Source organism: Hyla sarda, chromosome 1, assembly GCF_029499605.1.
Source record: "Hyla sarda isolate aHylSar1 chromosome 1, aHylSar1.hap1, whole genome shotgun sequence".
Taxonomy (NCBI): Eukaryota; Metazoa; Chordata; class Amphibia; order Anura; family Hylidae; genus Hyla; species Hyla sarda.
In genome coordinates this window covers 287,978,310-287,990,506 of record NC_079189.1, presented here as the reverse complement: position 1 = coordinate 287,990,506, position 12,197 = coordinate 287,978,310, and the positions used below count along the sequence as shown (strand labels likewise).

Here is a 12,197-nt window from a genome sequence, read left to right as displayed (position 1 = left end):
TTCCTACGTTCTCCCGTTGCTCCGATAACAGCCTCACGCTGGGGATGGGAACGTCACAGAGCCGCTGCGATGTCCCGCATCAGCCGGTGATAGGCTGAAAGCACTGTCATGTAAGGCTGACTGCTCTGTGACGTTCCCATCCCCAGCATGAGGCAGTTACCTGGGGAACGTAGAAAGATGAGTTAAAGTTTATTTAGTTCATTTTTGCAGCCCGTGCACAAGGAATATGTAGCACCGTACAGATTTCCAGCGCCGGAGGCCCGCAACTCACCGGAGGACGAGGAGAGCGGTGCTTTGGGGTAACATGATTAGTTCCCCAATGTGGAGGACAGAACAGGGCTGGGCGGGGGGAGGAATACCGTTAAATACCGTGGAACCGCCAGAACTAGCAATGCTCGGGTCATGCACAGCAGGTCCCGGCGGTAATGGCCGACATCCACAATTGCCTCAGATGCCGTGATCAATACAGATCACGGCATCTGCAGAAGTGCGGCACTTAATGTGGACAATCGGATCGCCCACAGCGATCCGATCATCTGTAATGGCGGACGGAGGTCCCCTCACCTACCTCCGTTCGTCTCTCGGCGTCTTCTGCTCTGGTCTGAGATCGAGCAGAAGATAGACGATAACACTGATCAGTGCTATGCCCTATGCATAGCACTGAACAGTATTAGCAATCAAATGATTTCTATAGTCCCCTATGGGGTCTATTCAAGTGTATAAATAAGTAAAAAAGTTTTTAAAAAATTGGAAAATCCCCTCCCCCAATAAAAATGTAAATTGTCAGTTTTTCCCTATTTTACCAGCAAAAAGTGTGAAAAATTTCTTAATAAACATATTTGGTATCGCTGCGTGCGTAAATATCCGAACTATTAAAATAGTCCTGCTGCTTTTTTTTTAACATTTTATTCCCAAAAGAATTGATACATTTATTAAAAGTTTTATATATGGAAATGTGGTATCAAAAAATTTTACAGATCACAGCGCAAAAAAATTTGCCCAAATGGGCTAAGTCCTTAAGGGGTTAAATCTGTTCAGTAGGTCCTGAGATATGTCCCCCAGAAGATTCTCTGCTGAATTCAGTTAATTGTGCACAGGGGGGCGGGGCTCCGCCCACTCAATTTACATTTTCATTGTCTGCGACTCCACATCCTAGCGAAGTGGAGTCAAAAACTAAGAATTATGTAAATTGAGCCAGCAGAGCTCCGCCCCTGTGCACCATTTACTGAATTCAGCTGAGTATAGTCTGGAGGACATATCTCAGGGCCTACTGGACAGATTTAAGTAAGTGACCACTCAATGGATTCCTGTTCACCCACACTAACCCAGTGAACAGGCTGACCGTTTTCCTTTAAGGTCATTAGAACATGGGCCAAGCAGGTTCTGATAGAAAGCAATGATCTCCCTGATCGCCACTTATTCAATAAGTCTTCACATGGCTCAATAAGCTTGTAGGCCAGGCTGGACGAACGATTGCTGGACTGTGTGCGCGGCTTTTTTAATTATTGTCGGTCACATATCCCCCATTTACACAAGGAGATGTGCAGCTTAAAACATTAATTTTAATGCCTGTATAAAGATCTGATCAACTGACAAACAAGAATATATATTTTTTTTAATCAACTCAATTTATTTTCAATCTCAAATATCCCAAACAACATTCCCATGAACGCTTATTTGGCCAATAATCAGTCTGTGTAAAGAGGTCTTTATACTACTAAATGGAACTGTATTTACTGGTGTCTGTCAGCATGTCAGAAAGTCTGAAAAGATCATGTAATGCAGTCTGTGATGTCAATTTTTGTGGAGGTGTGAGTACATCATATGATTCAGTGCTACTAACTGGCTGAAAAAGATCATGTCCTTTCACAGACCACGGATGTGCCTTATTTTCAGCTCTGTCTAGAACTATTCTTTGTTATTTAGTGGGGGTAATTGAAACCACTAGTGTAAGCTGCCACAGTGAAATTTCTATTTTATTAAGTGGCACACCGACAGGGTTTCTTTAATGATATTCTACAGAACTATTACAAGCAACAAAATAAAAAGGCTTATGTCCACCACCATAGCATTTCAGCTCTTCTAAAGATTTATTATATAAATGTATTAATTAGGAACCAAATCTGTATAGTTTTGTATCTTCAACTAAAAACCTTTCACACATTTCTTCAAGTGGGGCACAAAGGGCAGAAATAAATTTCCATTGTGGTTGACTGATCTCAAAAGAAAGAAATCCAGAGAAAGTCAAATATCCAAAAACACACATGGACCGTTCATATTAACCAAGACATAGAAAACTGTAACCAACAAACCATCTAACAAAAAACTGTATGCAACAGAAAACATGCTAGTAAACTTACCGAATTGATATCAATAGCCAGTGATGAAGGAGTCTGAATGCCAGGTGGTGACTGTGGGACTGTAGTTGATATTGTGACAGTAAGCGGAGGGAGCTGTGTACCTCTTTGTAAACCAGAGCCCTGCATTATTGAGTTCTGAGACAGGCCACTTGGCACTTGGGATTGCTGCTGTGAAACTGATTGTGTAAAAAAAGAGTAGGGGGGTAGTTGCTGATCCAGAGACAAAGCATCCATTGCTACTGCCTGTAAAAGTAAAAACCAGCCATGCATTTCACTTTCGACTACAGGATAAACAAACTGAAATATACAGAGTGTAATACAGACAAGGCAGGCAACAGTTTAAAACTAAACAACAAAGACCACTTAAAAATATTTTTACATTTGACACAGAAAACCAGTTTCTCATCTAAACACTAACCCCCTTTTATTCCTTGTGTTAACAATAAAATATTGCATTACATTTTTGTATATTTTGATGCTATGAGACATTAGGAAGTTGATAATGTTATCAATTTGGCTATTGTGATCACAGGGTAACTAAGGGGTTATCCATCTCTTTAAAAATAAATTTGCTGCGGTGGTCATGTGACATCCGTTGCTGAAGCGCCAACAGGAGGCAGAGCAGAGGATTAGAATGTAAAAGGAGACAGAGGTAAATAAGTTATTTTAATGCAAATGGAGCCTTTAACCTCTTAAGGACGCAGGGCGTACCTGTACCCACTGCAACCGGTCCTGGTATATATCGCGGGGTTCCGCCGTGACCCTGTGTCATACCGGGTCGGTCCCGGCGGCCAATGATAGCCGGGACCCTGGACTAATAGCGTGCGGCACCGATCACTGTGCTGCGCTCTATTAACCCTTTAGACGCGGTGATCAAAGTTGATCACCGTGTCTAAAATGGAAGTAAAAGCTTCCCGGCAGCTCAGTCGGGCTGATCGGGACCATCATGATAAAATCGTGATGTCCCGATCAGCTAGCACGCGAGCGGAGGTCCCCTCACCTGTCTTCGTCACGTCCGATGAGATTCAGGCTTGAACAATCGACCTCCTATAACACTGATCAATGCAAAGCTATGGCTTTGCAGGGATCAGTGTAATAGATCAGTATAACACTGCAAAAAAAAAGTGAAAAAAAAAAAAAAAAGTTAACGGTCATTTAACCCCTTCCCTAATAAGTTTGAATCACCCTCCTTTTCCCATATAAAAAAGTGTCAATAAAAATAAACATATGTGGTATCGCCGCAAGTGGAAATGTCCGAATTATAAACATATATCGTTAATAAAACCACACGGTCAATGGCGTACGTGCAAAAAAAATTCAAAAGTCCAAATTAGCGTATTTTTGGTCACTTTTTATATCATGTAAAATGAATAAAAAGCGATCAAAAAGTCCAATCAATACAAAAATGGTACCGATAAAAACTTCAGATCACAGCGCAAAAAATGAGCCTGTACGCAGAAAAATAAAAATAAATTATAGGGGTCAGAAGATGAGAATTTTTTACGTATAAATTTTCCTGCATGTATTTATAATTTTTTTCAGAAGTACGACAAAAATCAAACCTATATAAGTAGGGTTTCATGTTAACCGTATGGACCTACAGAATAAAGATAAAGTGTAATTTTCACCGAAAAATGCACTGTGTAGAAATGGAAGCCCCCAAAAATTACAAAATGGCGTTTTTTCTTCAATTTTGTCGCACAATAAATTTTTTCCGTTTCGCCGTGGATTTTTTGGTAAAATGACTAGTGTCACTGCAAAGTAGAATTAGTAGCGCGAAAAGTAAGCCATCATATGGAATTTTATGTGCAAAATTGAAAGGGTTATGATTTTTAGAAGGTGATGAGGAAAAAATGAAAATGCAAAAACTGAAAACGCTGAGTCCTTAAGGGGTTAACATTTTCTTTGATGGCCGACCCCTTTGAAGGTTACCTGTAAGCTCTCTGGAGGGGTTTGTTTCAATAGAAACTTTTATTGCTCATAACATTTAGGAACATCCTTCTTATAGCTCTGCACTGTGCCATTCCTCTGCTTCTTATTAGAAGTCTATGACTAGATTGACAATTAGGTGTTACCAGTTTGGGGCGTGTTGCTCCATTATTTGAGACTATGTAATCGAAGCTGGCATTGCCAGAGAGGTCTAGTAGGAATAACAGATGAACTGCACAACACATGGCATATGTTACTTCATGGGAGATAAAAGTATTTAGTATAACAGACAGGTCAGGAGTGGTGACAGCTTATGGTACAGATAAAGTGAAAACTGTTTTCTTGATATCTTACAGCTACCATGATATATTTAATTGAAATTAAAGATCCAAAACCTTAAACCTCCTTCGGGTGTTGGCATAAAAGATGCGTGTGGATATAAATCAGCAAAACCACTATATACACCCTGTTCCAAATTATTATGCAAATTATATTTTTCTCATTTACCTAAAAAATGTATTTAAATAACAGTCAGCATAATTCTCATGTTATCAACTATTAAGAGTACAATTCAAACTTTAATGAACAAACCTCCTAATAACAGTATTTTTTTAAACAAACTTACAATACACTATTACAAATTATTATGCACAGTAAGTTTCAAAACACTATAGGTTGTAAAGAACTGAAAATTGTCATTTGTTGTGTTTGCAGCATATTTACTGAAATCAAAAGCTATTTCAATTATGGTAAACTTAAAATGCAACGTGACCTGTTAAAATGTTAACATAGGACCCCCTTTATTTGATAGCAGCTTCACAAGTCTTGAATCCATTGAACTTGTGAGTTTTTGGACAGTTTCTGCTTGAATTTGTTTGCAAGATGTCAGAATAGCCTCCCAGAGCTGCTGTTTGGATGTAAACTGCCACCCTCAAAGATGTTTTGCTTGAGGATACTCCAAAGGTTCTCAATAAGATTGAGGTCAGGCGAGGATGGAGGCCACACCATGACTTTCTCTCCTTTTATCCCCATAGCAGCCATTGATGCAGAGGTATTCTTTGCAGCATGAGATGGTGCATTGTCATGCATGAAGATGATTTTATTACGGAAAGTATAGTTCTTCCTTCTGTACTAGGGAAGAAAGTCGTCAGTCACAAACTCCACATACTTCGCAGAGGTCATCTTTACACCTTTGGGGACCCTAAAGGGGCCGACCAGCTCTCTTCCCATGATTCTGGCCCAAAACACGACTCCACCACCGCCTTGCTGATGTCGCAGCCTTGTTGGAACAGGGTGGCCATCCACTACTCCATCCATTTGGACCATACAGGGTAGCACGGCACTCATCAATTAACAGGACTGTTTGAACATTAGTCTTTGTGTATTTTTCTGCCCAATGCAGCTTGTGAGCATTGGTTAGTGGTGGCTGAATAGAAGATTTATGCACAGTTGCAAGACTCTGGAGGACTCTAACCTTGACATCCGTTGGACTCCAAAGGCACCAGCAGCTTCAAATATCTGTTTGCTGCTATGTAATGGTATTTTAGCATCTGTTCTCTTTATCCGAAGCATGGACCTGGCAGAAATCTTCCTTAATGTGCCTTTATCTGCACAAACCCGTCTGTGCTCTTAATAGTGCGATGATCACGCTTAAGTTTTAGTGAAATATCTAATGTTTTCATACCTCATCCAAGGCATTGAACTATTTCACTCTTTTCGGCAGCAGAGAGATCCTTTTTCTTCCCCATATTGCTTGAAAATGGTGTTCTGCTTAAAGGGGTATTCTGGGCAAAAACATTTTATCCCCTATCAAAAGTATAGGGGATAAGATGTCTGATCGCCGCTGGGACCCCCCGCTATCTCCCTGCAGCACCCGCATTCTGGAGATGCAGCTCCCGAATAGAATGCGGGTCTTGCAGGGAGATCGTGCGGGGTCCCAACGGCGGGCCCTCCGCGATCAAACATCTTATCCCCTATCCTTTGGTCAAGGGATAAATGTTTTTGCCCCGAATACCCCTTTAATAAGGTGAAACACTCACCTTTAGTAGTTTTTCCTTAAATTGGGCTCACCTGGCAATCTAATTATCACAGGTGTCCGCCATCAATGCGTTAAACTGAAAAACAAAATATAAAATAGCAAAATCCTAGTCCTCAAGTACTTCAACCAAAAACGGATGTATAATGGATATCAGGTAAATTTTTTATAAAATGGATCACCTATAGGCATTTAACCCCTCAAGGACTCAGCCCATTTGGGCCTTAAGGACTCCTCGCCTTCAAAAAATCATAACTCTTTTATATTTTCATCCACAGACTAGTATGGGGCTTGTTTTTTGCGCTACCAGTTGTCCGCTGTAATGCCATCACTCACTTTACCATAAAATGTATGGCGCAACCAAAAAAATACTATTTGTGTGGGGAAATTAAAAAGAAAACCACAATTTTACTAATTTTGGAAGGTTTCGTTTTCACGCCGTACAAGTTACGGTAAAAGTGACATGTGTTCTTTATTCTTTGGGTCAATACGATTAAAATGATACCCATGATAATATACTTTTCTATTACTGTTGCGCTTAAAAAAAAAAAAATTTGCAAACTTTTTAACCAAATGAGTAATTTCAAATCCCCCTATTTTGAAGACCTATAACTTTTTAATTTTTCCGTATAAGCGGCGGTATCAGGGCTCATTTTTTAAACCGTGATCTGTACTTTTTATTGATACCATATTTGCTTATATAAAACGTTTAGTCCATTTTTATAAATTTTTTTTGGAATAAAATGTTATAAAAAAAAAGCAGCTATTTTTTAAATTTTCTTTTTTTTACGTTCACCGTACGGTATCATTAACATTTTATTTTAATAGTTCAGATATTTATGCACTCGGCGATACCAAATATGTATATAAAAAAAACATTTTTAAACACTTTTTGGGTGTGAAATAGGGGAAATGGGACAATTTACATTTTTATTGGGGGAGGGTGTTTTTCTAATTTTTTTTAACTTTATTTTTTTTTACTTTTATATTTAAACTTTAATAGTCCCCATAGGGGACTATTTATAGCAATCATTCAATTGCTAATACTGTTAGGTGCTATGTATAGGACATAGCACTGATCAGTGTTATCGGTCATCTTCTGCTCTGGTCTGCGGGAAGGCAGATCAGAGCAGAAGACACTGGGAAGGCAGCGGAAGCAGGTGAGGGGACCTCCGTCTGCCGTGCTGGATGATCGGATCACCACGGGAGCGCTGCGGGCGATTCGATCCTCCATTTTAGTGACCGCGATGCTGCAGATCCCGTGATCTGTATTGATCATGGCATCTGAGGGGTTAATGGCGGACATCCGTGTGATTGCGGATGTCCGCCATTAACGGTGGGTCCCTGGCTGCGATCAGCAGCGGGGACCTGCTGTGCATGATCCGGGCATCGCTCCGATGCTCGCGGTTATGCTTAGGACGTAAACGTCCTGGTGCGTTAAGTACCAGCACAACAGGAAGTACATTTACGTCCGGCATCATTAAGGGGTTAAACATCAAATATAAATAAATATATAATAAAAATATATATCATGTGTAGTAAAAATACAATGACCCAAACATGAATGAATCCTGATAAATATAGAAAATGGATGCTAAGATGCAAGGGAATGCTAGAGAGTAATGGGTTAACTGATATAGTCAATCCTTGGTACCGGTAAAGTCTGTAGCAATTTACCACAGAGGAAAAATGGTGTCATGCATGACTATGTTAAATCACTCACCACCGAACCAGTTTGTGTTAAAGGCACATAATAGCGCTCACAGCTGGGCAGTCCCGATCGCTAGTTGCGCTGTAGTCAAAGTGGCTTCCTGCACTGAATATAACCGACCCCAATCGAGCCTCAGTGCAGTCTGTAGCTGGTCTCTCAGATATCCCGCTCGGCACAGAGCGTGTACAGCAACAGAGGGATTAGAGTTGCGTCTGACATCACAGGTGCGCTGCACAGTCCACAGCTGATTCAATCCAAGCGCTGGTGGAAGTGGTAAGGTCCGGTCAGAGTGAACTACAAGATGCAGAGTGAATTCCCTCCAATAGTCATTGTCAGTCACTGAAGAAGGGGTTAGAACACGTGTCCACACCCCGAAACACGTTTGACCTTATTTTATGTTTTATTTTTATGCTTTTAAGTTTGCCTATATGCATCATTTGAATATATAAGAGCTTCTAAAGACTGTCATATAGTCTCATATCCACTTTCTGGACTGCTACCAATTTATTTGCATGGGACTGCCATCCCTATTGCTAACCAGGATGAGGATCTATTGGAGCGAATTGACACTGCATCTTGCAGTTCACTCTGACCGGACCTTACCACTTCCACCAGCGCTTGGATTGAATCAGCTGTGGTCTGTGCAGCGCACACATGACATCAGACGCAACTCTAATCCCTCTGTTGCTGTACATGCTCTGTGCCAAGCGGGATATAGGAGAGACCAGTTACGGCCTGCAATGAGGCTCAATTGGGGACGGTTATATTCAGTGCAGGAAGCCACTTTGACTACAGCGCAACTAACGATCAAGACTGCCCAGCTGTGAGCGCTATTATGTGCCTTTAAACACAAACAGGCGGTGGTGAGTGATTTAACATAGTCATGCATGACACCATTTTTCCTCTGTGGTAAATTGCCACAGACTTTACCGGTACTAAGGATTGGCTATATGAATTAAACCATTACTCTCTAGCATTCCCTTGCATCTTAGCATCCATTTTCTATATTATCAGTAGAGATGAGCGAACTTACAGTAAATTCGATTCGTCACGAACTTCTCGGCTCGGCAGTTGATGACTTTTTCTGCGTAAATTAGTTCAGCCTTCAGGTGCTCCGGTGGGCTGGAAAAGGTGGATATAGTCCTAGGAAAGAGTCTCCTAGGACTGTATCCACCTTTTCCAGCCCACCGGAGCATCGGAAAGCTGAACTAATTTATGCAGGAAAAGACATCAACTGCCGAGCCGAGAAGTTCGTGACGAATCGAATTTACTGCAAGTTCGCTCATCTCTAATTATCAGGATTCATTCATGTTTAGGACATTGTATTTTTACTACACATGATACATATCTCTATTGTAATATTTGATATTTGAATGCCTATAGGCGATCCATTTTATACAGTATATATGTGCTATTAAAAATTATTTTCACCTGATATCCATTGTTCATCCGTTTTTGGTTGAAGTACTTGAGGACTAGGATCCTGCTATTTTATATACTTTTCCTCCACACCTGCGGGTACAGGTCTACCTAGTTAACTAGTTAACCTCATACTTTTTTGTTGTTTGAGCTTTCCAACCCCTTGGTATCTGAAAAACTAAATATTTAATCTTTGTGAGACTTAAATAGAATTTGCATAATAATTTGGAACAGTGTGTATACAGAAGTATTTGGCCCCTCCTCTTCATCACTGAATTCAGGTTTTATTTTAGTCCCATTCCCACAGGTGCATAAAAACCAGCACCTACCAATGAAGTTCACAGACTTGATGAAGAAATTTTAGCAAATAGTTAAATTTTTTTGTTCTGTGTTCTGTATTATGGTTAATTATCATGCACCACCAGCAAGCACCATCCAGCTACTGTTCTTCCATAGCTACAATTGGGTCTTCTACACAAGCTTTTAATTGTGAAGGAAAATCCTCATGCTTTAGCATACCAAGCAATTTTGGACAACAGTATCCTTTTAACTTTGTGTCAACAGTTTGGGGCTGGCCCTTCTCTGTTCCAGCATGACTGAGCACAAAATGAAGTCCATAAATGCATGGTTGGGCGAGTTGTGTGTGGAAGAACTTGACTGGCCGGCAGAACCCTGACCTCAACCCCACCAAACAAAGTTTGGGATGAACAAGAACAAATATTGCAAGCCAGGCCCTATGTCATCCATCAGTGTCTGGCCCTACAGATGCTATGATGCATGAATGGGCAAAAATTCACACATTCAAGACAAGAGTAGATGCAGTTATAACGGCAAAGGAGAGGGCTGGCTGCATATTAATGCCTATGGATTTGAAACAGATGTCCTTAAAGGGGTACTCTGCCACTAGACATCTTATCCCCTATCCAAAGCATAGGGGATAAGCTATTTGATCACGGGGGTCCCACCGCTGGGAACCCCCACGATCTCTCCTGCAGCATCCCTTGTCATCTGCTGCAAGGAGCGAACTTTGCTCCGTGCCCGATGACAGGCGATACAGGGGCCGGAGTATCATGATGTCATGGCCCCGCCCCCTCGCAATGTCACAGTCTGCCCCCTCAATGCAAGTCTATGGGAGGGGGCGTGGCAACCAGCACGCTCACTCCCAAAGACTTGTACTGAGGGGGCGATGCTTGACGTCACGAGGGGCGTGGCCTGACGGCATGATACTCTGACCCCTGTATCGCCAGTCATCCGGCGCGGGCTCCCGCTGCTGGGAACCCCCGAGATCTCTCCTGCAGCACCGTGTGTCATCTGCTGCACGGTGCAAACTTCGCTCCATGCAGAAGAGGACACAGGGTGCTGCAGGAGAGATCGCGGGGGTTCCCAGCGGACATCTTATCCCCTACCCTTTGGATTGGGGATAAGATGTCTAGGGGCGGAGTACCCCTTTAAAAGCTTCTGTTGGTGGAATGTGTAGGTAACACAATACTTTTGTCCATATAGTGCACACTGACCTCTCTACATATACCTATTACAATTCACATTAGGTAGAAAGCAGATATCTGTATTTGATGATTTGGGTCCAGAATAGATTTACAAAACATCACTGCGCAAAATCAGCTGTAGGCTGGCAACAAGAAAACATATTCTAAGTCATTGTAAAATAAAAAGCTGCAGCATACTCACCTGACCAAGAATGCTATTAGCAGATCAGAAAGAGTTTTGTCAGGGTAAGTAAACACAGGCCTTGGATTGGACTGGTTTAATGGACCGAGCGAGGCCAGAATGTTGCAGTTTGCTCTTATACAACCCTAGCAGGCTGCAGTTTAGTTTTTAACTAAACTAATTCTAAATTAATTAAGTTTATCTATGGTGAGGCGAAATTACTTAGTGTCCTGCTACCAATTTTAAACGTGCCATTCTAAGGGTTAAATGGTAGATAGAGGTTTCTGATTTTTAGTGGGGCAGCGGCTAAATATTATAGCTGTTGCCATGCTCTCAAGGCAACAGTAGCAGTGCCCATGCACACAACATGATGAGCATGCTTGTCATGATGTTACTAGCCTTCTGCTTATGAGGCACAATCTTGTTATATGTTGCTAAGGGTTAAAAAAAAAAAATTTAAAAAAAAGATGTCAACTGTAAAGTAATCATGTCCATATATACATACAAGGACACGTTGGAGACACAGATCGTGTACCCTCAGGCAAGCTGACAGATCTTACACATCTATTTCAGATGCTCATCTCAGTACAAGAACTGCGACACTGTGACAGCTTTATTTGTGAAAGTGAATAGTTTGGTAATAAAATACTTTTTGATTTTAAAGAGGACCTACCACCTACCTCCTGGGAAACCTCATAAATTAATAGAAGACTAATTTATAAAAAAGAGGAATGGAGTTAATAGCAGTAAAGGATCACTATCTTGACAGTGAGAGACTTCTTGCTTCTAAGCTGAAAAGAGTCCATGGTGGACTTCACTGGGGACAGGGAAGTTAATAAACATAGATCTGTGCTGCTAACTTACTTTATGCTAGCTTATTTTACATTTTAAGCAAATTAAGTGGTAGGAGTCCAGTATATTATGAAGCAGCAGGAGGAGGAATGAGGTTAGAAGGAGCAGTAACAGATAAGCTCTCTCTTCAGTGTGGTTTGTCCCTCAGTGTGTTGTGCCTGCTGCAGGGTAGCTGCAAGTGGGAGAGATTTAAATTAACCTGTTAATAAGTAATTGGATAAGACTG

The 12,197-nt window shown here is 41.2% G+C and overlaps 1 protein-coding gene across 5 annotated transcripts in view; it reads right to left on the bottom strand.

The window, feature by feature from the left end:
• The window catches only part of CRTC1 (CREB regulated transcription coactivator 1), a 205,479-nt gene that overhangs the window by 29,594 nt on the left and 163,688 nt on the right, over positions 1 to 12,197 (bottom strand). For 3 of the 5 annotated variants that reach the window (XM_056574770.1, XM_056574751.1, XM_056574761.1), the window contains one exon: positions 2,361 to 2,603. The exons of the other annotated variants lie outside the window; for them this stretch is intronic. In XM_056574770.1, the coding sequence (XP_056430745.1) occupies positions 2,361 to 2,603 (243 nt within the window). The remainder of the gene's footprint in view (positions 1 to 2,360; positions 2,604 to 12,197) is intronic. 5 annotated transcript variants of the gene reach the window in all.